This window comes from Dendrobates tinctorius, unplaced genomic scaffold (genome assembly GCF_039654945.1).
Source record: "Dendrobates tinctorius isolate UK_male_01 unplaced genomic scaffold, ASM3965494v1 ptg000034l, whole genome shotgun sequence".
Lineage (NCBI taxonomy): Eukaryota > Metazoa > Chordata > Amphibia > Anura > Dendrobatidae > Dendrobates > Dendrobates tinctorius.
Genome location: NW_027361702.1, coordinates 9,688,053 through 9,715,457, shown reverse-complemented (window position 1 = coordinate 9,715,457; position 27,405 = coordinate 9,688,053). Strand labels below are relative to the sequence as shown.

General features: G+C 41.7%; 1 protein-coding gene across 3 annotated transcripts in view; it reads left to right on the top strand.

Moving 5' to 3' along the window:
* Nucleotides 1-27,405, top strand: part of DRP2 (dystrophin related protein 2) — a 227,894-nt gene that overhangs the window by 50,995 nt on the left and 149,494 nt on the right. Inside the window, exons 1-7 of one of the 3 annotated variants that reach the window (XM_073573087.1) lie at nucleotides 5,800-5,820; nucleotides 5,964-6,052; nucleotides 14,205-14,236; nucleotides 15,257-15,413; nucleotides 20,647-20,770; nucleotides 26,583-26,851; nucleotides 26,931-27,077. In XM_073573087.1, the coding sequence (XP_073429188.1) occupies nucleotides 14,205-14,236; nucleotides 15,257-15,413; nucleotides 20,647-20,770; nucleotides 26,583-26,851; nucleotides 26,931-27,077 (729 nt within the window). In that variant the 5' untranslated portion in view covers nucleotides 5,800-5,820; nucleotides 5,964-6,052. Of the gene's footprint in view, nucleotides 1-5,754; nucleotides 5,821-5,963; nucleotides 6,053-14,204; nucleotides 14,237-15,256; nucleotides 15,414-20,646; nucleotides 20,771-26,582; nucleotides 26,852-26,930; nucleotides 27,078-27,405 lie in introns of those variants that run through there. The other 2 variants (XM_073573085.1, XM_073573086.1) reach the window with 2 other exon arrangements.

Genomic DNA, 27,405 nt, shown 5'->3' with positions numbered 1-27,405 from the left:
CACAGCCTGCTGACGCTTTCCACTAGCTGCTCGATAGGGGGACACCTCGTGTGCAAGAGTGGCAGCTGCAGATGGAGTGCTCGTACGACTGCGCTCTGTGGACGAGCTTTCGCTTCTGGAGGAGGAGGAGGGTCGAACGCCTACAGCCAACTGTTTCCTATACCGTGGGCTAGGCAGCACTGTCCCACCACCGCTGTCCCCTGTGGACCCTGCATCCACCACATTAACCCAGTGCGCAGTGATGGACACGTAACAGCCCTGGTCGTGCCGACTGGACCATGCATCAGTTGTGAGGTGCACCTTTCCACTCACTGACTGCTTGAGTGCATGGACAATGCGGTCTTTCACATGATGGTGGAGGGCTGGGATGGCCTTGCGAGAGAAGAAGTGGCGACTGGGTAGGTCATAGCGTGGTACTGCATAGGCCATGAGTTCGCGGAAAGCTGCGCTTTCCACCAACCGATAGGGCATCATCTCTAACGAGATTAGTTTGGCAATGTGGGCGTTCAAACCCAGTGTACGCGGATGAGAGACTGAGTACTTTCTTGACCTACTCATAGTGTCTGGGAGGGTGAGCTGGACTTGAGAGCTGCATATGGTGGAAGTAGCGGTGGACAGGGCGGACTGAGAGACGGTTGATGATGGTGATGGAGTTGGTGTTCTTTCTGATGGCCTAGATTCAGTCTTTCGTTGATATAACAGTGGGATTCCCTGACTGCTGTGGCCTTGCAACGACACCTCAACATTTGCTGCTGTGCTAACCGGTGGGCTTACAGTGGGGGAAACAATGTAGCGTTGCTGACTACCTTCTTTGTGAACATTTGCACATGTGGTACTTGAGGTTTGGTGTTGTGTCCACGCTTGCAAGTGCATGCTGGTTAAATGTCTAAGCATGCAACTGGTATTCAAATTTTTCAGATTTTTCCCTCGGCTAAAGGTCTTTGCGCACTTCTTACAGATAACCTTGGCCTGATCATGAGGATTTTGTTCAAAAAAGTGCCACATTGCACTCTTCCTACTTTGGCAGACATTTTGTGGCCTAGCACGCTGTGATATTTTGACCCTCTGGACAAGCTGTCCAGCAACTCTTTTGATTTTTGGAACCTGTCTTTGGAGTGCTCCGGGCCTGCCAGATAACAGCTGTTGCGATGTCGATGTCTGCTGTGGATGCTCCTCCTCCTCATCTGAGCTATTGGAAGCAGCACCCTCTTCCCCCAATGGATGCCAATCTGGGTCAACAACTGGGTCATCCATCACCTCCTCTTCAATGTCATGTGCACCTTCCTCTGTGTCACCGTGTATGGTGGTATAGTGTGCGGGAAGGGGCACCTGAGTCTCATCAGGGTCAGAATCTGGCTCTGTACACTGCGAGGACAATGTAGTGCTCTGAGTAAATGTACCAGCAGAATCATCTATCAGTGGCTGTGCATCAGTGCACTCCATGTCAGATTCATCTTGGCCTGGGTAATTCACCATTTGACTTGATAATCCAGGCATGGTATGTGAAAACAGCTCCATGGAGTAATCATTAGTATGGCCTGCGTCATCCTTCAATCTTGGTTGGGGTGAAGGACACAAGGAAAGGTGTGGTTCATGAACATGAGCCTCCAATGACGACTCAGTGCTTTTATTTTTTACAACTTCAGAAGAGGAGGCGATAGAGCTGGAGGCTGAGTCAGCAATGTAAGACAAAACTTTTTCCTGAAGCTCTGGCTTTAAAAGCGGTTTGCCAACTCCTAGAAAACTAAGCCGTCGAGGCCTTGTGGAGCCAGACGATGACGCAGGCTCAACACCTCCTGCATTCGGTCCTATTTTGCTTTTGCCACTACCATCAGATCCACCACCAACACCATCATTACCAGCTGCCAACCCCCGCCCAATTCCACGGCCTCTTCCACCAGCCTTCCTTATTTTTGGTAGAAATGTAGACAAAATCCAACAAACTATATAGTAATGTAAAACAAGGTACAAGGTGTCTATAGGACAGGGGAGATTTTGAATTTCTGCACACACTTGTGGACACTGGACACTTTTGGATTGTGTGAGGCCCACTGAATATCACAGCGCTATGTCACAGGCTAGATGTCGCAGGTGTGAAAAATGTCACTAGAGGATAATGGAGATTTTGAATTTCAGCACACACTTGTGGACACTGGACACTTTTGGATTGTGTGAGGCCCACTGAATATCACAGCGCTATGTCACAGGCTCGATGTCGCAGGTGTGAAAAATGTCACTAGAGGATAATGGAGATTTTGAATTTCTGCACACACTTGTGGACACTGGACACTTTTTGATTGTGTGAGGCCCACTGAATATCACAACGCTATGTCACAGGCTCAATGTCGCAGGTGTGAAAAATGTCACTAGAGGATAACGGAGATTTTGAATTTCTGCACACACTTGTGGACACTGGGCACTTTTGGATTGTGTGAGGCCCACTGAATATCACAGCGCTATGTCACAGGCTGGATGTTGCAGGTGTGAAAAATGTGACTAGAGGATAACGGAGATTTTGAATTTCAGCACACACTTGTGGACACTGGACACTTTTGGATTGTGTGAGGCCCAGTGAATATCACAGCGCTATGTCACAGGCAGAAATTGGCTAGTGTATGACAAACTACAAGGTGTATATAGAATTGGGCAGAATAGGAATCTCCCTAGAGTGTAGGTCTGTAAGAACGGAACAAGTCCTCGACTTATCCTTACAGAACAACACACAGATAGCTTCACTGTGGCCGTGATAACAGCCGTTACACGGTACTGCGAGAGGAGCGTGCATGTACACGGCTGTCCGGTGTACGTAAAATTGTCAAGCGCCGTGTTTTTTAAGTATACGGACTGACACACCCTGTCTCTCTATAGTTTTGAATGTGATCAAACAGCAAATATATTTAACTGTTTGAAAACTAGACAAAACTATAAGGTGCAGGTCTGTAAGAACGGAACATGTCCTCAACTTATCCTTACAGAGCGACACACAGATAGCTTCACTGTGGCCGTGATAACAGCCGTTACACGGTACTGAGAGAGGAGTGTGCACGTACACGGCTGTCCGGTGTACGTAAAATTGTCAAGCTCCATGTTTTTTAAGTATACAGACTGACACACGCTGTCTCTCTATAGTTTTGAATGTGATCAAACAGCAAATATATTTAACTGTTTGAAAACTAGACAAAACTAGAAGGTGCAGGTCTGTAAGAACGGAACATGTCCTCGACTTATCCTTACAGAGCGACACACAGATAGCTTCACTGTGGCCGTGATAACAGCCGTTACACGGTACTGTGTGAGGAGTGTGCTCCGCTGTATGGTGTGAAAAAATGCACGCTCAGTACCTCACCAGGACAAAAAAAAAAATTGGGATTGCTTTTAAAAAAGCAGTTTGCAGAGCAGTGGGTAAACAGCAATGCAGCCGTCAGGAAGCCTTAGAAGGCAGCCTAACAACCAACACCGCTGATCCAGCAAAATATAGCCTCCACTTGCACTGCACACACAGTGACTGGTGTGTTGTACAGGCAATATCGCTAGCAGCAGAAGCAGTTTTTGGTGTCTTCTTCCCTGCCTAACGCTCTCCCTACAAAATCATCATCAGCAGCAGCTCTCTCTATTCTGAGATCAGCATGAGTAACATGGCGGTCGGCGTGCACGCCCTTTTATACCCCCTGTGATGCCCACCAAAGCAAGCCAATCACTTGCATGCCCTTCTGAAAGATGGTGGTGACCCCTGCCTATGTCATCACGTTGCCCACAGTGTCCGTGGATCCTGATTGGCTGAAAAAGAGCGCAAAACAAACTTTTGAAACGCGACTTTGGCGCTTAAGTCGCCGACCTCGTGGCCGACCTCATCCTAGGGTCGGGTTTCGTTTCATGAAACCCGAGTTTGCCAAAAGTCGGCGACTTTTGAAATTTTTCGACCCATTTCGCTCAACTCTAGAGGCGACCAAAAAAATTCCAGCAAATTGACTTTTTTTTACAATCTGATTAAGCACTAACCTTCTGTAAACCATCTACGTTTCACAGTTGCTTTTGATGTCAGCATCTATAGGGTTAAGCTGCTCAAGCATGGTGTCAGCAGTGTGCTAGATCTGTATCACCATGTAATTACAGGACAGCTGAATCTGAGCAGTGCGCACTTGTGATAACTCTGATGTGCAGACTTCCAGTCACACTGCCATAATCAAGAGAGACACATCAAGGTTATGTTCACACTGAGTGTTTGCAGGAGGTTTTTGTGCAGCCAAAATAATTTGCAGGAAAAATAATGTGTAAAATACATTAGTTTATGCTACGTTTTTGCTACAGTAAAATTCTGAATGAAGGGACATGCTGCAGATCTGAAAAAAAACTTTTCAGTCTTTACAAGCCAAAACCAGGAGTGGGTGATATACACAAAAGTGGTGACATGTCTCTATTAGACTTTTCCTCTGATTGTTCCTCTCCTGGTTTTGGCTACAAATACTGAGATAAAATACTGACCACATACTAATAGTGTGACTGTGGCGTCAACATTCAAATTTGCAAGGAAAAAATAAGCAGCGTGTACATGAGATTTTTTTTCTTGGACATTTAAGAAATCTCATTGCCTTTACTGGTAATGTAAAACACGAAAAAATGTAAAAAAAACACCAACGTGTGAACAAGCCCATAGGCCACAGCAATGTGGCGACTTTGGCTGCAACACAGGACCGAGCGGTCAGAGATTGCTATGTGTTGCTGCTACATCGCAACGTAATGCAGGTGATGAGGGGGATCATTACGACACCTCTAAGGTACAGCGACAAGCAAGCTGTAAAAACTCTAGACGGGCCGACAATGTGACCCCATTCGCCTGAATTATGCCGCGATGTAGTGATCATTCACCTCTCAGTTCTGTGTCGCATCCAAAGTTGGAATGTAGCTCCAGACTTAGGGGTCATGCAGAAAAAACATTGGATCGTACTTTACCAATGTTCATCTGTGGGGCCGTCCGCATGTCCAAGATTTACCTTGTACTGAGCTGGTCGAAGAAAAAAAATGGCAGCATGTCCTAGTTGGCTCCGATTATCAGACCGAACTCGGCCACGCAAGTCAGTGACTGAATAGAAACAAATCTGATGGCCCTTGGATGATATCACACCGATTTTCACGGACTGACAGAATGGAGAAGGTGGACAATTTGTTTTACCATCTTCTCTTCATCCCATCACTACGATCACAGAGCGTGATTAGCTTTATCGGCCCAATTCTCTGGGATGAGACAATATACGCTGCTGTGACCCCCCCAAGCCTTGATTGTATGATAACCCATACTTTTCAAACATTGGAGAACTACAAAACTTAAAAGCAAAATTTAATTGTAAAAAAAAAAAAATTTGGTAAAATTTGGTGTATTTTTTTATCATCTAAAAATGCGTTAATTTGTTGAAATGTAAGTTGTGATATCGGCGGGAGGTCGGTACCATGTCATGGATACATTTTTCTCTTGTCTATAAATGCTCAGTGTTTATATGGCAGACAACATTGGGGAGTGACTGGAATGTATCCCGGACAAAGCCCGGTTTCTTTACAAAAGGGCACAAGAGTTACAGTCCCCCAAGTGACATTCCTAAGGCAGGAGGAGGGGACACCGGCCATCTAGGCTCTGAAGACAGTTCTTTCTCTCTCTTCTCCCAATACCTTTCTAGTCTCCCTTCTATGTATTTTACCATTTTTTATAAGTCTTGTTTTTACTCTTTCATTTCTCACACTCATCTGCCATTCCTTTCCCAGCATTGCCACGTCTTCTTCCTAATTGTGTCATCCTCGGAATGTCTTCACCTTTTAACTCCGCTCCAGGTGAGATTCATCCACCAGTAAGAAACTCCTTCAAAGACTTTTGGAAATATATGATAATGATGCGTTATAACTTCACAATATGTTTGGCATATTAATATTCATTTTCTTGGGATTTGATTCCATTCCTTTGTTTTCTCTTGCAGTTCTTACTTTCTAAGCAGACAGACATCTCGGATTCGATCAACATGAACCTCTGCTGGAATGAAATAAAGAAGAGATCTCACAGCCTAAGGTACCATGACATCCATTGCTGGCAATTCCTCTACTGTTTGTGAACGATGGCTCAGGATTACATAGTTATTAACGGCCCGAAGGAACGATATTTGTGATGTATCTTCTAATAAGAGACTGTTCAACATGTCACTTATTTGAAGAAATGTTAACGACTATTTAGATTAACGGAAGTGATGTTTTAGTGGCTGATACTTCTGCACAAAACTGTCGTATGTGAATATTCACTGGAAAAATTGTGCTTGTTACATTCTGTAACAAATGTAGTATCTCTTAATCCCTTCCCGTCGCAGCTAACTTTCTATTTTTGCAATTTATTTATTTTTTCCTTTAATTTTTCCAAGAGCCTTAACTTTTTTTTATTTTTCTATCAACTTTTTTTTTGTTATTGATTGAGTTGTAGTTTTTTGAATGACACCATTCACTTTACAATGTTCAGAAAGCTAAAAAAAGAAAATTGCAAGTGTGGTGAATTGTTGAAAAAAAGAACTATTTCACCATTGGTCTTTTTTGTTTGTTTTTACTGTGTTCATTTTGAGATAACAATCACCTGTCAAAAATAAATAAACTTTTTTTATAAAAATTCTAAACTTTATACTGTATATAAGATGTTTTGTATTGCCATTTTTTGACATCCCAAATGTTTTCATTTTTCAGGCCATGTTTTTTTTGCGTGCTGAGTTGTAGTTTATTTGTAAAATTTTGGGGTGCATAAAATGCTTTAATCTGTTTATATTCCATTTTTTAGTAAAGCATCAGTGACTGAAAAACAAATGTCCCACTTTTTTAAAGGTGCAAACTATTTTTCTTCTTTAAAGCCAAAATACTTTTAACAGCGGCAATTAAGGGTACTTATTCCTCAATGCTGCTTTTTAACGGCGTTGAGAAATAAGTGTGTAGCGCCTCCCAGGGTCAGAATTTCTCCGGGGTCTCGGCTACCGGGGGTAGCTCAGACCCCAGAGAACATGATTCGGGTCGGTTTTTACTGACCCCAGTGTTGCGGTTGCCGTTATTAATGGAATAACGGCGACCACAAAAAAAAAGTCCGATTTCACATTTAATTTCTCTCTCCTCTGATGTGATCACACATCAGAGGAGAGGGAAATGGAGTCCCCCGATTCCCCCAGTACCTCCAGAGTCCCTGCATCCCCCCGTAAAGACCCCCGGCCGCTGGCATCTTCTTCCGCCCAGTGTGCCTGCCGAGATCTGACGGCCGGCACCTGGCAAAAATAGGAAATTTTTCCTATTGGTTCATTTTGATCGCTGTGAGAGACCCTATCACAGTGATCAAAAGAAAAAAATATTACATCAAACCCCCCTTTATCATCCCCTTAGTTAGGTAAAAATAATAAAAAAATATATATTTATTTCCATTTTTCCATTAGGGTTAGAGTTGGACTAAAGTTAGAGTTTGGCTGAAGTTAGGGTTAAGGTTGGACTAGGGTTAGGGTTGGCTAGGGTTAGGGTTGGGACGAGGGTTAGGATTGGGCTAAAGTTAGGGTTGGGCTAAGGTTCTGGTTGTGGTTATGGTTGGGATTATGGTTAGGGTTTGGATAGGGTTAGGGGTGAGTTGGGGTTAGGGTTGTGGTCAGGGTTGGGATTAGAGTTAGGGGTGTGTTTGGGTTAGGGTTGGAGTTAGAATTGGGGAGTTCCACTGTTTAGGTACATCATAGGGTCTCTAAACACGACATGGCGCCACCATTGATTCCAGCCAATTTTGCGTTCAAAAAGTCAAACTGTGGTCCCTTCCTTCTGAGCCCTGCCATGCACCCAAACAGTGGCTTTCCTCCACATATGGGGTATCGGCGTACTCAGGAGAAGATGCACAACAAATTTTGTAGGTCCATTTTCTCCTGTTACCCTGGTGAAAATTAAAAAAATGGTTCCAAAGTATAACATTTTTGTGAAAAAAGTGAAATGTTTATTTTTTCCTTCCACATTGCTTTAGTTCTCGTGGAGCACCTGAAGGGTTAATAAACTTCTTGAATGTGGTTTTGCGCACCTTGAGTGGTGCAGTTTTTAGAATCTTATCACATTTGTTTTTTTTCTGTTATATTGACACCCAAAACTCACTTCAAATGTGAGGTGGTCCCTAAAAAAATGGTTTTGTAAATTTTGTTGGAAAAAACAAAATCACTGGTCAACTTTCAACCCTTATAACGTTCTAACTGAAAAAAATTATGTTTCCAAAATTGTGCTGATGTAAAGTAGACATGTGAGAAATGTTGTTTATTAACTATTTTGTGTGGCACCACCCTCCGATTTAAGGGTACAAAAATTAAAAGTTTGAAAAAAGCTAAGTTTTCTAAATGTTTGCCAAATTTCCCATTTTTTCATAAATAAACGCAAGTCATATTGAAGAAAGTTTACCACTAACATGAAGTACAATATGTCATGAAAAAACAACCTCAGAATCAGTGGGATACGTTGAAGCATTCCAGAGCTATGACCTCATAAAATGACAGTGGTCAGAATTGTAAAAATTGGCTTGGTCATTAAGTACCAAATTGGCTCTGTCACTAAAGGGTTAGCGTCCTGTGTATTTTGATAATAAAGGGGTTATCCAGGCTTGGGGCACAAGTGTGCAGTCAGTCTATGTGACGGCAGACTTGTGAGTCCTCACACCACACTGCCTGGATTCTTTGGTGCCGGTGCCGGGAGCAGTTGGCCATGTGACTGCACGTATGCGATTTACATACTTCCGGCCACATTCCGACTAGACATGTATTGAGTGAGGACTCGCATGTCTAGTTGACATGTGACTAGATGTATGCAAATTTCCCACCTGCTCCCAGTGCCGGCACAGGACAATCCTGAGACTGTGTACATTCCGTGCTGTAGAACCTACAGAAGAAGCTCCGAAAAAGGGTCAATACATCAACTACCGTAAAATATCAAACAATATTTATTAATCAACAAGCAGGTATGTGGTGGCTGAGATCAGACAGGTGCACACAAAATAAAAAAATAAATGATGAACATAGTAAAAAAACATTTCTACAAACTGTAAGGTGACGAACACCTGAAAAACTGTATTGAATAAAAATAGAACCATACAATGAATGCTTAAAGGGAACCTGTCACCTGTTTTGGACACTATAAGATGCGGCCGCTGCCTTTCAGGGCTTATCTACAGCATTCTATAATGCTGCAGATAAGTCCTCAGTCCGACCTGCAAGATAAGAAAAAATATTATACTCACCCGGGGGGGCGGACCAATACGGTCCGGTCCGATGGGTGTCACAGGTCTAGGTATGGTGCCTCTCATCTTCTTGCGACAACACCCTCTTGCTTGCATCATGACTCCAGGCTCCGCGCTCCTGCGCAGGCATACCTGTTGAGGGCAGAGCAAAGCACTGCAGTGCGTAGGTGTCGGGAAAGGTCAGAGATGACATGAGAGGAGAAGACAGCAGATGGGGGATAGAGAAAGCGCACAGGGGTGAGAGAAACAGAGCACAGGGGGAGACTGCTCAAACGGGACAGCATGTGAGGGGAGAACACAGCACAGGAAAGAGAGAGACAGCAGACAAGGGGGATTGCACATAGGGTAGACAGGTCAAAGAAGAAAGCACAGACGGGAGAAGTCAGCACATGGGGAAAGAGAGAGTGGATAGGTGGGTGAGCACATGGGGGGGTAGATACTCAACGCTGCAAAGCCTGCCCCCATAGTGACATTACCGCCCTCCCGATGCAATAGCATCGGACCTCCATCTAGTGTATATATATACGGTATATATAATTATTATTTTCTTTTAAGAAATTGCTGCATTTTTTTTTAATTTTACTATTTACATTTCAGTAAAAGCATCCAAAATAGTAAATATTATTTTTACACTGGCTACTAAGCCTTTATTTTTTTATTTTTAAAAGCAGAAAGAAAAAGGGTGCGTGGCGATTTGAATATATATTTACTTTTTTTTACTTTATTTTTAGTCCCCTAAATCATTTATTTTGTACACTGCAATACTACCGTAACGACCCAGCCACACCTAGTGATAACATCCCACATTTCAGAGGGTTAGGGTGGATGGGAGACGATGCGCATGCACACCAGCAATCACCATTTAAATGCCACTGCCATTGATTGAGCTGGCTACGGTCACTGCAGGATGCACTATTGCATCCTACATCAGAAAGGGGGTAAAAGTAAAGATGACATATTCCCTATGAAGTAGATTTGTCACCCAGTTTCACACTACGACCTGTATACATTATTAAATAATAGATCTCTAATGACATTGGTGCACCCACTCTGAAAATCCACATTAGAATCCCTGTAAAAATATTTCTCATTTGATATTACAGTCAGCATTCAGGACTCATAAATTGCTCATAGTGACGTCAGGATTATGCAGATATTCCGATATGGATTTTCAAAGTAAGATTGCTGTCTAAGATATCTACGTATTTAAAGGATCTCTCCAGCGTTCTTGGCTTTCTTTGTTAGTAAGCAGTAATGAGTGTACTAACATGCTTACCGATTGCCGTCTTCTGCCGTTTCCAGCACTGCTCTGCTCCTCTCCTGCATCGCTTGACTGCAGTTTTGACAACAGCTCACTAAAGGATGTAAATTAAAAAAACATACCAGAAAAAGAAACAGCCTTACCAACACCAAGTCAGATGACAAATGTACAAACAGATTGCAGCAGACCCCCATAATAAAGGCGGGGGGGCAGCACAAGTGCAAAATACATGGAAACAGCCACTCACAAACCTACCAATTCATGGAGGGGTGGCTGCCTAGTAAAAAATAACCATAGATGAGGCTTGTATAGGGTGCAGTCACACATGTACATGTGATGCACAGTGTTTGGCTTAGAGCCCATTAATGATGCTCATACTATTAGGTCAGGCGGGCTGACCAGGGCCCCACTTTGTCTAAAACCGGCCCTGGTCAAAAGTTTAAAGTAGGGCCCTAAATGCTCACATATTGCGCCATCACACAGAAACATTTCTGTTGTATTCACCTGCGCTAAGTTCAGGCTGTTGAACGAACATGATTGACAATATTGAAGTCTTTCGACGCTTGTTTCCCGAGTTTTTTTACACCGGCTGAGGAAGAATGATGGGGACAGATAGTCCTCGATACAGTATAATGTAGCTACCATACAGTATATTGCACTCCCATTGTCCTTGATAGAGTATAATGCAGCCACCCTCAGAGTACACTGCAGCCCCTTTCTTAGAGTATACTGCATCCCCCCTCATACAGTATACTGCAGCCCCACGCACACACACAGTATAATGCATCCCCCTCAGAGTATAATGCAGCCCCCCTCAGAGTATAGTGCATCCCCTTCAGAGTATAGTGCAGCCCCCTCAGAGAATAGTGCAGCCCCCCACACACAGTATAATGCAGGCCCCTCAGGGTATAATGCAGCCTCGTCAGGGTATAATGCAGCCCACTCATGATATAATGTAGCCCCCTCAGGGCATACTGCAGCCCCCTGAGAGTATATTGCAACCCCCCTCAGATTATAGTGCATCCCCTTCAGAGTATAGTGCTTCCCCTTCAGAGTATAGTTCAGCCCCCTCAGAGAATAGTGCAGCCCCCCACACACAGTATAATGCAGCTTCCCCTAAACACATAGTATAGTTTAGCCCCCCACACAGTATAATACAGCCCCCACACATGCACACACAGTATAATGCAGCCTCCCCCACACACAGTATAATGCAGCCACCCCCACAAACACAGCATAATGCAGCCCCCACACACACATAGTATAAAGCAGTCCCCACACACACATAGTATAATGCAGGCCCACAGTACACACATACACATATATACACATTCATACACACACAGTACACACATAGTACACACATACAATACTTGCCTCTCCTCCCCGTTCCCCGCGCTGGACCAGGTTCTGCTTGGACTCATCAGCTACGCTGCTGGCACAGCATGACAGGGGCAGGCACAGTGGTCTGCCTCTCCCTAACACTGGCCCCGGGGCTGCCCAGTACAATATAAGTGCACCCCACAAGGACAGAAGCCCCAGTTCACCAAACCAACTCTAAAGCGCCTTGCTCCATCCTGCAAAAAATGGAAAAATGTGGAATAAAAAATGAAAAATAATGTATACGTTAAATAACATGTTGCTTTGGGTGTTTTTTTCCTACTTGCTCTTATAAAAATTAAAAACATATTTTAGTGGAAATGTATTAATTTGTTCTTCACCACCCGATGGTATAAAATTCTGTGAGGCACATGTGGTGTCAATATGATCACTGCACCACTAGATGAATTCATGGGGGGATGTAGTTTGTAAAGTTATGGGGGGGTTCTGTTGTTCTGGCACCTCAGGGGCTCTGCCAATGTGACGTGACACCCTCAAACCAGTGCAGCAAAATCTGAACTCCTATATGGCTCCTCTTCCCTTTTGTGCTTTGCACTGTGCCTCAAAAGTAGTTTTTGACCACATTTTGGGTATCAAAGCACTCTGGAGAAATATTGTAACAAATTGCACTGTTCATTTTCTTCTGCTACCCATTTAAAAATTAAAAACTTGGGGCCAAAGCAACATTTTACTCATCCCAATGTTAAACAATTTTGTAAATTGCCTGAGTGTTAAAAATGGTCACTGACATGTTGAAATATGGGGCATCATAATACTCCAATTTTGTGGGCTGTTTTCCCTTGTTATCCTTGTGAAAATAAAAAGTTGGGCTAAAGCAATTTTTTGGGGGGGGAGGTGAGGAATGTGTTTTTTTTAGCTCACACCTCAAAATTATAAAATTCTGTGAAGCACCTCTGGGTTCAAGATGCTCACCACATCGAAAGATAAATTGTTTGAGGTGTCTAGTTTTCAAAATGATGTCACTTGTGGGAGGTTTCCATTGTTTAAGCACATCTAGGGCTCTCCAAACATGACATGGCGTTCGCTATCTATTCCAGACAATTTTGTGCTCCAAAAGTCACTTGGTGCTCCTACCTTTCTGAGCCCTGCCGTGCGCCCAAGTAGTAGTTTTCCACCACATACCATCCGAATTTTGGGGTAAAATTTCTCCTACTACCCTCGCAAGAATGAAAACTTTGAGACTGAAGCAACATTTTTGTGGGAAAAATAAAATTTGTTTTTTTTTTCCTTCCACCTTGCTTTAATTCCTGTGAAGCACCTAAAGAGTTAATAAACTTCTTCAATGTGGTTTGGAGCACTTTGAGGGGCGTAGTTTTTCCAAATCGAATACCTTTTGGGTATTTTCTGTAACATAAGTCTCTCAACGTCACTTACAATGTGATGTATTCCTAGAAAAAAATTGGTTTTGTAATTTTTGTTCGGAAAATGAAAAATTGCTGATAACTTTTTAACCCTTCTAACTTCCTACCGAAAAATATGTTTCAGAAATGATGCTGATGTAAAGTAGACATGTGGCAAATGTTATATATTAGTTATTCTTAGTGGTATAACAATCTATTTTAAGGGCATAAAAATTCAAAGTTCAAAAACTGTGAATTTTTAATTTTTTTCCGCAAATTTCCAATATTTTTCATACATAAATGCAAGTCTTATTGACCTAATTTTGCCACTAACGAGAAGTACAATATGCCATGAGAAAACATTCTCAGAATCAGTGAGATCCATTGAAGTCTTACAGAGTTATTACCTTATAAAGTAACAGTGGTCAGAATTGGAAAATTTGATAAGGGGTTACACGGTTCCTTGTTGGCAAAGTAAGAAGTCGTGATAATTGATGTGAAGAAGGAATCACAGTTCTCAAATAATATAAGTATTCTTTTAAATTTTAAAAGGTTTTCCAGGAATATTAATATAATTATACATGGTATATATTATCATTTTTCTTGCTCTAGGCAAAAATAATTAAATGAGGAGCACCCTCTGCTACTCCAGCACTGGCTCTCCACTGCTGCCCCTGTTCTTTGTTACAGGTTGCAGTGGTAACAAAACCACTACAAAACACGTGACCGATGCAGACAATCACTGGAATCCCCTCTGAGCCCAGTGTTTGGATACCGTGACTAAATATGCTTTAGTCATGATGTCATCCCTTCTGCTTGTCAATAAAGCCCAAGGGCAGTGGTGGAGAGGCAGTGCTAGAGTAGCAGAGGGTGACCAACCCTAAATTTGTTATTACTTTTTAAATTTTTCTTACTTTTTTTTTTTTATTTTATTTTATTGTAACAATAGATGGATCCATTGAAGCCTATTTATTCCAGTGTGTGAGTTCCCTTTTCTTTTTGTCTTTTTTTTTTTTTTACCAAAATAGACAAATTTAAAAAGACTATAGAACCTTTTTTTATGTTTAACTGATAACTTTTTATGAACATTTTCCATTGTTTTCAATGTGTTGAAATAAATTATTTTGGCAAATTGCCTTTTGGGCAGTTTCACACACAGCGTTTTTGGAAAAACACCACTGCCGTTTTTTTATGTAGTTCTTCGATCCAAAGCCAGAAGTTGATCTTATGGGCAGGAGTCATGTAAGCCTTTTCTTCCCAATTCCCATTCCCTTTGAATGTTTTAATAAAAAAAGACTTCACAAAAAACCATGGTGGTTTTCAAAAAACTCTCTCTTCATTATTACATTTGTGCTTATTTTATTTTGTCATATTTTAAGTGTTTTTCATCTTTTTTAGTTTGCACCATACTCATCTTGACATTTGTGTCTTTTTTTAGGGTACTTTTTAATGTGTTTGTTTCTTCCTTTAGTTTGCCACTGTGGGCACAGTTTAGGGTTTGCAGATCTTTTCGCCTGGTTTATCATTTGCGACTTTTTGAAAGTTGCAAAACTTTTTGTGAATGTTCCTACCCTTTTCCGTAGTTAACCTCTGGAGTGATTTTATGTGTGCCTGTTATTTTGCTGCTTATTTTGCAATGTTTTGTGCGAAAATGGCACAAAACAGGTTAAAGACAAAAATGAAGAGTTCTTTTTATTTTGGAGAAAATGCATGACCCAAATGAATTTGGCACTAAAAAAAACATCAGTGGATATCACAAGATAAAAAAGAAAAGTGACTAAAAAATTGCAAATGATGAATCGGGCCAACTGTGTGTAAAATCTCCCATATATTATACTTTCCAGTCCAGTAACAAAAATTCGTATTTATTGTTTCATGTTTTTATACTAAGCTCATTGGAAAAATAGAATTCTGATATTTCACATTATAATATGTTGACAAATAGTATTATTGTACCAGGGAAGACTTATCTACTAAATTATTTGCCTGACTTCTCTTTAGAGCTCGTCTGGAAGCATTTTCAGATCCCACCCTAAAGTTGCAACCACCACTCCAAGAGATCATTGACTGGCTAGGGCAGAAGGATGAAGATTTGTCAGCCCAGCTTCCCTTGCGAGGTGACCTAATTATGGTGGAGCAGGCAAAGGATAAACATCTGGTGAGTTATCAAGAAGTTCTATCATCGTTAAATTGCATGGAATATTCCTATTTGGTGTTGTTATCCTCTCAGTCTTTCATTACTAAGACTGGAATAACTCCACCCAGCTTCAACCACTGAAGGTGGAGCTACAGAATCCGCATGAAATGGCTGAATAAGCTGTTTCCATAGTTCTTTCTTAATTCTGAGAGAGTTATGGAAGTAGCTCAGCAGTTTTAGTCTGATTCTGCAGCTCCACACCCATAGCCATGAAAGACAGAGATGCAAATTACCCAAGGCCAGCATTGGGGAAGAGGGAAGCAAACTAGGCATTTCCCTAGGGACCCCATCCACAAAAGGGCCTCCTGCTTCTGCAACCCTTCATGAAAAGAATGGAGGATGCAGAGCATTTCTTACAGTTTGTGCCGTGCATGCTCCATAATCCCAAAATGTCACGCATGGCTTCCTGCCAGTGTTGGGTCAGAAGTTGAAAGGGAAATGAAATGGTTAGGCTCAAAGCACAGAAATACTTCTGTCCTGTCTTTACTGTGTCCATGTCCTCTTTGTGATGTCTGACCCCCTCTTCGACTGTACCGAGAGGGTGGAAAGAAGAACCTTAGACGTGATGAGTGCAAAATCTAACAAAGAAGGTTAGTATGTATATGTGGGTATATAGAGTATATGGTGTGTGGGTTGCATAAAAACTGGGTATATCTATATGGATTGTATATAGTATGTATTTGTGTATGTATGCATATACTATACATGTACAATTCTAAGACTTATTAAGGGATGACACTGGAGAGATCGCCAAAATCCCACCACTGCCATCAATTGTCAAGGATGACACCAGAGAGATCACACAGAATCCCACCGCTGCCACCAATAATCAAGGATCACAGCCTGAGAGATAGCGCAGATCCACTCACTGTTATCTTATTGCCACAAACAGATCCCTGCTGCCCCTATCATCCAGAAAATTACATGATTGACTGTCAATTATTGGAGGAGGTCGCATGCTGTTTCCACTAATAGGCTGGTTATTGCAAAACTAACAGTGAGCATATGGTATATACCCTCATATTACAATGAATGGAATTTATATATACCCTGGTATGGTCACTGCTAACTCCACAATAACCCAAGAACTACTCGCTGCCACCACTAATCGTTTTACGGCCGATTGGATTCCGTTATAGATAGTGTATGGCTTCAGGGGTGCGGTTTACAGAACAAAAGGAACAAAACTATTACATTTTATATTTTATCCAGAACGATAGGCAGTGTTAATAAAAAATATAAAAAAGATTTTACAAAGGGGATAAAACAATATAGCATATACAATTACATAAAGTAAAGGAGAAATAAAAGAAACTTACTAGACTGGTCACAGAGATGTCTCAGCTAGCGAAAGAGAGCACTTTGATTGGAAATGTCCAGTGGATGGGAATCACCCATACATTGATACGTATCTCTTTGCAGAAACACAGGTCATAACTTGAACTTTTGTCAGCACCTAAATTACACCCACACACCTACCTTTGACACATAGCAAGACTGGTCGTGGGATGGGGCTTCAGTTTCAGAAAATTATATTTCCAACATTCTCAATATCTTCACTCCTGATGCTCACAGGAGATCAATATCTCTGTCATATTTTTTATCAGGATTTTACCGTTACCCAAAGAACAAACGTGACATTGCTGTAGTTAGTGATCTAGCCAATATTGATTTGGGGCTTATAGGCATGTGTTAGAATTACGAAAAAATATGCATATCTTTCCTCGGTTAGGCCTGAAATTGAAGATGTATGTTCTATCAATACTAGTGACACACTGAAAAATGGACACACGGACCAAACACTGATGACACACGGACCATATACTGATGGCACAGAGAAAAGCTGAAAAACAGACCATACACTGATTACACACTGAAAAACAAACACAAGTACCGAACACTGATCTCACACTGATCCAGAACACTGATGGACAACAGTAGCCCTTTTTCCACATTCGTGTTTAAACACTGACGTCTGAATGGGGTCTTAGTTAGGAGGTGAGAATCAGTGATTCATCTATTCGATCACATTATGCTCCGATCTTTTAGTTACAGATTAAGGTATCATTCAGATGTCAGTGTTGCACAAACATGTTTTTTACGGATACATGCACCCATTATAGTCTATGGAGACGTTCACATGCCTGTGTTTCTTCACGGACCGTATGACCGTACAAAATCACAGAGAGGTGTCTGTTTTTTTTTTCAAGCAGGATGAATTAAATTCCCAGCACAGGAATACAGGAAAGATATATATATATATATATCTTTGTACCATGTTAGCCAGTAGATAGAAGAATATTTAGAATTGAGAGTCCTCAGTGGTTGATACCTTTTAATGGCTAACTGAAAAGATGGTAACAATTTGCAAGCTTTCGAGACTACGCAGGTCTCTTCATCAGGCTAGACTAATACAAAATCTGAAGAATAACATATTTATACACAAGACAGCACAGAAATAACCCAATAGATAAGACAAGTGATGTGAAGCGGAATAGTCATTGTGGGAGAGAGATACCTGACCTGACCTCATACCAGAGAGTCCAAGAATAGGGACATTCTACATGCTTCCCAAAATCCACAAATCTGGAAATCCAGGGAGGCCGATTATTTCATTACTGAGCAGGTATCTGGATGGGTAGAGGGTATTCTTAAACCCCTGGTAAAGGATATACCCAGCTACATTCAGGACACAACTGACCTATTGAATAAACTAGCAGCAATAGGTCCTCTACCAGAAGGAACCATCCTGGCCACCATGGATGTGGAATCTTTGTACTCTAATATCCCACACCAGGATGGATTAAATGCCTGCAAAGTCTTCATGGAAAACACCGGGAATGATGCGAATTCTGTGGTGAAACTCACAAAATTTATCTTCACCCACAATTACTTTGAATTTGACAATAATATCTATTTACAGGAGACTGGCACAGCTATGGGAAGTAAAATGGCTCCACAGTATGCAAATCTTTTCATGGCCAAGCTTGAAAGCGACTTTTTGTCCACATGTCCCATCAGGCCTCTGACCTACTACCGCTTCATTGATGATATATTAATCATCTGGACGGTGTCTGAACAACAGCTAAAGACATTCCACGAACAGTTTAATCAATTTCATTCCACCATCAACTTAACACTCAACTATTCCAGCACTGAAATTAACTTTTTAGACACCATCATTAAGCTAAAAGACAATGAAATAGAGACATCCCTGTATCAGAAGCCAATCGACCGTCCAACATACCTTAAATGGGACAGTTTCGATCCAAAACACAACTCTATTATCTACAGCCAAGCCATCAGATACAATAGTATATGTTCCAACCCCATGGATAGAGATGAACACCTTGGTCGCCTCAGAAAAACCTTTTTTAATCAGGGTTACCATCCAAGAACAATTGAAAACCAAATTACAAGGGCCACCAGAATATCAAGGAATCACCTGCTACATTACAAAGCTAAAGAAGAGAATAACCGGATGCCTCTAGTAGTCACCTACAATCCAAATCTGGAGGTGTTAAGGGGAGCTGCACGGAAATTATAACCTTTACTACAAAAAGATTCCCGATAACAATCCATTTTTCCAGACCCCCCACTGCTGTGTTTTAGGCAGCCCCCAAATCTAAGAAGCATAATTGTCAGAAGCTCCCAACAGCTGCAGGAACCATTCCTTGCAACCAGAAAAAATGTAAAACCTGTCCATTTATAATGACCACGGACAAGATAACGATCCCCAACTCACATCAGCACTACAAGATCCCTGGTACTTTCAGCTGCATCACATCTAATGTGGTGTACTTAATTATTTATACTAAATCTCCGACTGGGGTTCTGTATGTGGGGGAGACAGGGCAAAAACTGAGAACAAGGATGAATTCTCATGGCCACACAATAAGAGAAAAAAGAATGGGTCTACCTGTGGCAAAACATTTTTGTATCCCTGGTCATAGCATGATGGACATTAAATTACTTGTATTAAAAGGTAACTTCAAGTCTCAGAGAGAGAGAAGAATCTCTGAATACAAATTTATGAAAAATTTCAACACATTCAGTGCAGGTATTAATGTGTCGCATGGCTTTATGTCTTTTTACATCAATTAAGGAATTTGAACCTCAGACCTTCTGGGGTCATCACAACACAGAACCAGACCGGCAATCAGAGGGCAATAAAACCTTCACACTGCTTATCTATGAACTGCTCCAATATTTATGCTTATCCCTCTCCCACAATGACTATTCCGCTTCACATCACTTGTCTTATCTATTGCGTTATTTCTGTGCTGTGTTGTGTATAAATATGTGATTCTTCAGATGTTGTATTAGTCTAGCCTGATGAATAGACCTGCGTAGTCTCGAAAGCTTGCAATTTGTTACCATCTTTTCAGCACACGAATGGCATCTGTGTACAATATGTGTGCTGTCCGTGATTAACATTGCAAAGGATAGAAGATGTTTTTATTTATTTATGTATCCTTATATAAAAAACACTGATGACACACTGATGCAAAACACTTATGACACCGGTACCATTTTGGTCCAAACCATCCATTTTGGAAGCAGAAGACACTTCAGGAAACTCTTCTATTTAATAGAGTTTTGTACATACGAAGCATCTTTAGCAATTTTTTTTTCTGATGTTTCTTTCAATGTTTCTCCATCCTTTCTTTATAGTGTTTTCCAGATGGTTTTTGAGCTTCAAAAAAATTAGGTAAACGTTAGCACTTTTATACCAGAAATGCAAGAAAAAGAAAAACCCTGGATGTCTTCCTACACTTTTCGACCCTTCTCATTGACTTGTATTGTAAAGTGCCGAGCGTCTTAATGGAAAAAACCCAAAGAACAGTCGTGTTACTTCTGTTAAATGCTTGGCGCCTCTTGAAAGCCTGAACATATGATCAGCAAATCATCTTTGCATTGAAATGACTATGTGAATATGTTCATTCTTTCATGCGTCTTTCAGTGTTTTTTTGTTGTTGTTTTTTTTTGCAAAATTTTTCACGCAAAATATAGTGGAAAAAGATGCAGTGTGAACATCCCCTAAGAGTGCTTAAACGTTACAAATGAAAAAAAAACAAATAAAAAAATAAATCTTTTTGCTTCCCTTCCCACCTTCTGAAGTGCCCTCGACACTAAGTTACTACATGCTTTAACATTTTGCTTTTGTGTCCTGCTCTTTTCACCATAACCACAGCTCTTTATGGAAGAGGTGAAGTCTCGAGGTCCCTACATATATTCTGTACTTGAGTCTGCCCAAGCTTTCCTCACCCAACATCCTTTTCAAGAAATAGAAGAGGACACATCTACATTAGCCAAAGGTTAGTAGCTTTAAAGTGGACCCGTTAGCTCTCCTGAAATATCTATTTTTCTGGATTTTTTTTTAAACTGTGCAGTATTTTCCCACCGAAATTACTGTATTGAGTCAGTCCACAGTGCGACCGCAGCATTTGCACGACTTTGAGGACTGTCTGCAGCATAAAAAACAGAAAAAAGCGGACATCAATCAGATCAGTGTTATTCAATATGGCTCCATCCCGTTTAATATAGGAGAGGCCACCAATTCCGTCTAATATACGAGCGGCCTCCATCGCGTGTAATATATGAGAAGCTTCCATCCTGGGTATTATATACGAGAGACCTCCATCCTGTGTAATATATGAGAGGCCTCCATCTCTTGTAAAATATGAGAGGCCTCCTGTCAGGGTCCGAACTGCCACTGCTGAACAGGGTGACTCACCCACACTGCGGGAGGGCCCAGGGTCAGATACTGCAAGGAATGCTCAGGCAGACAGGACCTGGGATGCTGAAAGTAGCAAGCAGCGAAGGACCTAGGATCATGTGACCGCAGGGGGCGGGGCTTAGCATCCTGCTGGAGATGAATGCAGGATTCTACTACAGGGATCCTCAAGTCAGACAAATGGGGGGTCATACTCGGAGAGGGCGGCACGGTACCAGAGGGATAAGCAGAGAGTAATCAGAACGTAAGCAATGAGTCATACACGGAGATAGCAGCACAGTACAAGAGGGGCAATCAGAGAATAGTCAGGACCTAGGCAATGAGTCAGAAACCAGAGAAGCAGATACACAGTACAGAATCAAGAGACAAACTCACAACAGGGGACAGAACCGGGTCAGAACCATATAAGCAAGCTAGAAGACAATCAGAAAGCACAGGCACACAGGGGTCACCACACTCGGCCAAAGGCAAAAGTATAACTGACGGGGATTGGAGTTTCCCAGGGCTATAAGAAGCTTTCCTTGAACCAAAGAGAGGCAACAATAATTAACCCCAGGCGTGCAGGTCAAAGCCTGCACTGGTCTCAAGACAATAACCCCTGATGTGCAGGTCAAAACCTGCACTGGGATCATGACACCGCCATCGCGTGTAATATATGAGAGGCCTCCATCCTGTGTAATATGTGAGAGGTCTCCATCCCATGTAATATATGAGAAGCCTTGATCCCGTGTAATATATGAGAGGTCTCCATCCCATGTAATATATGAGAAGCCTTCATCCCGTGTAATATAGGAGAGGCCTCCATCCTGTGTAATATATGAGAAGCCTTCATCCCGTGTAATATAGGAGAGGCCTCCATCCTGTGTAATACAGGAGAGGCCTCCATCCCGTGTAATATATGAGAGGCCTCCATCTCTTGTAATATATGAGAGGCCTCCATCGCGTGTAGTATATGAGAGGCCTCCATCCTGTTTAATGTATGAGAGGTCTCCATCCCGTGTAATATATGAGAAGCCTTCATCTCGTGTAATATATGAGAGGTCTCCATCCTGTATGATATATGAGAAGCCTTCATCCTGTGTAATATAGGAGAGGCCTCCATCCTGTGTAATATATTGAGAAGCCTCCATCCTGTGTAACAGTGTAACATGTAAGATGCCTCCATCCCATGTAATATATAAGAGGCCACTATTCCGTGTAATATATGAGAGGCCTACATCCTGTGCAAAATATGAGAGGCCTCCATCCCATGTAATATATGAGAGGCCTCCATCCCGTGTAATATATGAGAGGCCTCCATCCCATGTAATATATGAGAGGCCTTCATCCCTTGTAATATATGAGAGGCCTCCATCCCATGTAATATATGAGAGGCCTCCATCCTGTGTAATATATGAGAGGCCTTCATCCCTTGTAATATATGAGAGTCCTCCATCGCGTGTAATATGTGAGAGGCCTCCATCCTGTGTAATATATGAGAGGCCTCCATCCCGTTTAGTATGTGAGAGGCCTCCATCCCGTGTCATATATGAGAGGCCTCCATCGCGTGTAATATATGAGAAGCCTCCATTACGTGTAATATATGAGAGGCCTCCATCCCGTGTAATATATGAGAGGCCTCCATCGCGTGTAATATATGAGAGGTCTCTATCCCATGTATTATATGAGAGGCCTCCATCCCATGTAATATATGAGAGGCCTCCATCCCGTGTAATATATGAGAGGCCTCCCATCGCATGTAATATATGAGAGGCTTCCATCCCGTGTAATATATGAGAAGCCTTCATCCCATGTAATATATGAGACACCTCCATCCCATGTAATATATGAGAGGCCTCCATCCAGTGTTATATGAGGCCTCCATCCCGTGTAATATATGAGAGGCCTCCATCCCGTGTAATATATGAGAGGCCTCCATCCCATGTAATATATGAGAGGCCTTCATCCCTTGTAATATATGAGAGGCCTCCATCCCATGTAATATATGAGAGGCCTCCATCCCGTGTAATATATGAGAGGCCTCCATCGCGTGTAATATATGAGAGGCCTCCATCCCATGTAATATATGAGAGGCCTCCATCCTGTGTAATATATGAGAGGCCTTAATCCCTTGTAATATATGAGAGTCCTCCATCGCGTGTAATATGTGAGAGGCCTCCATCCTGTGTAATATATGAGAGGCCTCCATCCCGTTTAGTATGTGAGAGGCCTCCATCCCGTGTCATATATGAGAGGCCTCCATCGCGTGTAATATATGAGAAACCTCCATTACGTGTAATATATGAGAGGCCTCCATCCCGTGTAATATATGAGAGGCCTCCATCGCGTGTAATATATGAGAGGTCTCTATCCCATGTATTATATGAGAGGCCTCCATCCCATGTAATATATGAGAGGCCTCCATCCCGTGTAATATATGAGAGGCCTCCATCGCATGTAATATATGAGAGGCTTCCATCCCGTGTAATATATGAGAAGCCTTCATCCCATGTAATATATGAGACACCTCCATCCCATGTAATATATGAGAGGCCTCCATCCAGTGTTATATGAGGCCTCCATCCCGTGTAATATATGAGAGGCCTCCATCCCATGTAATATATGACAGGCCTCCATCCTGTGTAATATATGAGAGGCCTCCATCCTGTGTAATATATTAGAGGCCTCCATCCCTTGTAATAATCTAGTTGCTGCCTTTGAACTGAGTCTAACTGCTGAATTTCCTTTTTAAAAAGTGGAGCCCAAAACCGGATCCCAAATTCTAGATGTGGCCTCACCAGTGATTTATAAAGGGGTAACAATACGTTGGGATTGCAGGATTTTATCTCTCTTTTTATACATCCTAAAATCTTGCTTGCGTTTGCGGCTGCTGTCTGACATTGAGTACTGCTGCTCAGCTTACTTGTAACCAGTATCCCCCGTCCTTCTCCTGTTCTGTGGTTCCGAATATTCTCCCATCTAATGTATATGCAGCTATAAGATTACTCCGTCCTCGGTGATTTCTCTACATTTATATACATTAATCTCATCTGCCAAGTGTTTGTCCATCAGACGTCTCATCCAGATCATTCTGTAATATTGTAATGTCAAGGTCAGATTTTATATCCTACATAGTTTGGTGTCATCAGCAAAGAATAAGAATTAGACTGAGACTTTACTCTCAATCCATCTACAAGGTCATTAATAAAGAGGTTCAAAAGAATAGGTCCTATCACAGATCCCTTTGGTCCCCACTGCTCCCAGTACAGATCCCTTTGGTCCCCACTGCTCCCAGTACAGATCATTGTGGTGTCCACTGCTCCCAGTACAGATCCTTTTGGTCCCCACTGCTCCCAGTACAGATCATTGTGGTGCCCACTGCTCCCAGTACAGATTCCTGCAGTCCCCACTGCTCCCAGTACAGATCCCTGCGGTCCCCACTGCTCCCAGTACAGATCCCTGTGATCCCCACTGCTCCCAGTACAGATCCCTGTGGTCCCCACAGCTCCCAGTACAGATCTTTATACTGCTGACCATATCCCATTTAAAGAACGTACCATTTACATTGACTCTTTTTTTCCTGTTACTTAGCCAATTCCTTACCTATTTGAAAATAGTTTCTCCCAGTCCTTGATTCTGTAGCTTCAGTATAAGGCTGTTATGTGGTACAGTATCAAATGCCTTTGTAAAGTCGAGATGAATGACATCAGCCTTATTACCAACATCCAGATTTACACTAAACTCCTCATAGAAACTCAAAATGTTAGTTAGACATGATCTATCTTTCATTAATCCATACTGGTTGTCATATATTTCTGCAAGTCATCTCTTATAATGCCCTCATGCATATTGCACACTTCTGATGTCAGACTTACTCGACCCACCTTCTTACCTTTCTTAAATATTGGTTCCACATCAGCCATCCTCCCATCCTGTGGCATCACTCCTTTTACAAGAGAGTCTAAGAATATGAGATACAGTGGTCTGTCACTTATTGAGCTCAATTCCCTCAGTATCTGTGGATGAATGCCATCTGGGTTGGAGGTTTTGTCAATGTTTAATTTGCTCAGATGTAGATGTACTTCTTGTGTTAAATTAGTTATATCAGGTGGTCAACTTTGAAATTTGCCCTGAATTATCCCTCGAAGAGACAGTCCATTACTGAACACGGATGAAAAGTGCCTGTTTAATATCTCAGCCTTTTCTTTGTCCTCTATAATAGTCTTGTTATTATTGTCTCTTAAGGAGCCGATACCACCTGTTTTGTTTTTTTTTGGCATTGATGTATTTATACATTTTTGGGGGATTTATTTTAATCTAGTGTCATTGACAAATTCCCCAATGGGGACTTAGTCTTTTAAACATTTAGCTCTATTTCATATAAAAAATTTAAAAAAATCATTTTTTTCCACCTAAGACTTAGATTTGTTTATGTTATATATTATACACACATCACACAAACTATTTTATAGAGTATATACTAGAGAAGGTAATTACTGCCAATGGTAAACTCCTCTGTGGCTACATATGTCCCATTAAAAATATTAAAAGGAGCATTTTTACCCTGTTAAAACAATATTTAATGCATCTTCTGTCCACCGAGGAGCACTACTTTTACTGTAACTGTATCTGTGTCCTCAGGATTCAGATCAAGTCCATACCTATTATAAAGAAGGAAGTCAAAGACTTTTTGTCATTTTCTCTCTGAGCCCAACTGTATCAGGTAGAAAAGGTGATACTCTTTATTTGTCTGTTAAAAAAAGTGGGCATATTCTTCTGTGTGGATAACTATTATGGTTTGGGACACCATATAGTGCACTACCATTTTGGGGTATATTGTATATGTTCCCTATAGTTATAGGGGAAATGTCTGTATGGCACTTTTTTTTAGGGTGGTGGAGGTTGTAATTGTAGTTCTGACACTTTTATTGTCAAGGCATAGCTTTTCAATATGTTACCCTAAGATAATAGATTATAATTAAACAATCAGGAAGGATGATATGGGATCTCCTTGATTGTTACTGTAAACTGGCGCTGTGTGATCATCATTATTAACTGTGATAGCAGTTTCTGTCCTTCTGAACAGAACGTTATGTAATTCTCGGGTTTTCACCCTGATATCACATGACTTAGCTGAAAAGACAATATTCAAGACTTTACAAATGTAAAGTATCAACGAAAAAGATTTATATGTATTTAGTGATAAAATTAAGAAAAAAGAGGGGTTACTTTTACTGTAAATTGGCCCTGGTTATCTGTACTGTTGGCAGTGGAACTGCAATTTTGGTAAAGGTTGTGGTCATTTCTCATTTATACTCGCTGATCCGTATGTCACAGGCAAGCAATTAGTGGCTTAATAAAAGTGGCTTCATACAAGTGCTTTAACTTTAATTTCTTTTAAAAAATTTTTACAGATGCCTCTCCTAGGAGCCGATCTCAGAGCCTTAGTCGCTTACTCTGGAAACAAGCCAGTGTGGCTAGTGAACTATGGGATAGGCTGACCGCTCGCAGTTTAGACCAGCACCGCCATCTGGAAAGAACATTAGAGCAGCTTCGGGACTTAGGAGTTTCGATGAAAGAAGCTACGGATGCACTGAGTCAGGCGGAGAGCGTGCAGACAACATGGGAATCTATAGGAGACTTGTTTATAGACTCCTTGCCTGAGCACATCCAGGCTACGAAGGTAAACGAGGAGAGTGTGCTGCCGATAATACGTGCAGTATTAGCACAATCACTGATTGTGTTTCTTAATTATTCTTTAGCTGTTTAAGGAAGAGATAATGCCAATCAAAGACACAAACAAGATGGCAAATGACCTTGCTCATCAGCTAGCCCTGTGTGATGTCCACCTGTCCATGGAAAATGCTCGTGAGCTGGAGCAAATTAACAGCCGTTGGAAACAGCTACAGGTACATGCAGATAATGTACAGTGAGCACCAAACCTACCCCGGGCACACAATGAGCAATTAGGAGTAAAGGGGTATTCCCATCTCCGAGATCCTATCCCAGTATGTAGCAGGTGTAATAATAGTAATATTAGCAGATATCGCCAATTAGAAATGTAGTATAGTTCCTCTGATTCGCTGTCTCTTTCCTCATGCACAGACATTGCAGGACCTTAGTTATCCATAGTTACAGCCACTGATATAGTGACAGCTAGCTAGTTGCTAGTGGTTGTAACCTTGGATACCTAAGGTCTTGCAATTCTTGCACATGAGGAAAGAGATAAATCATGAC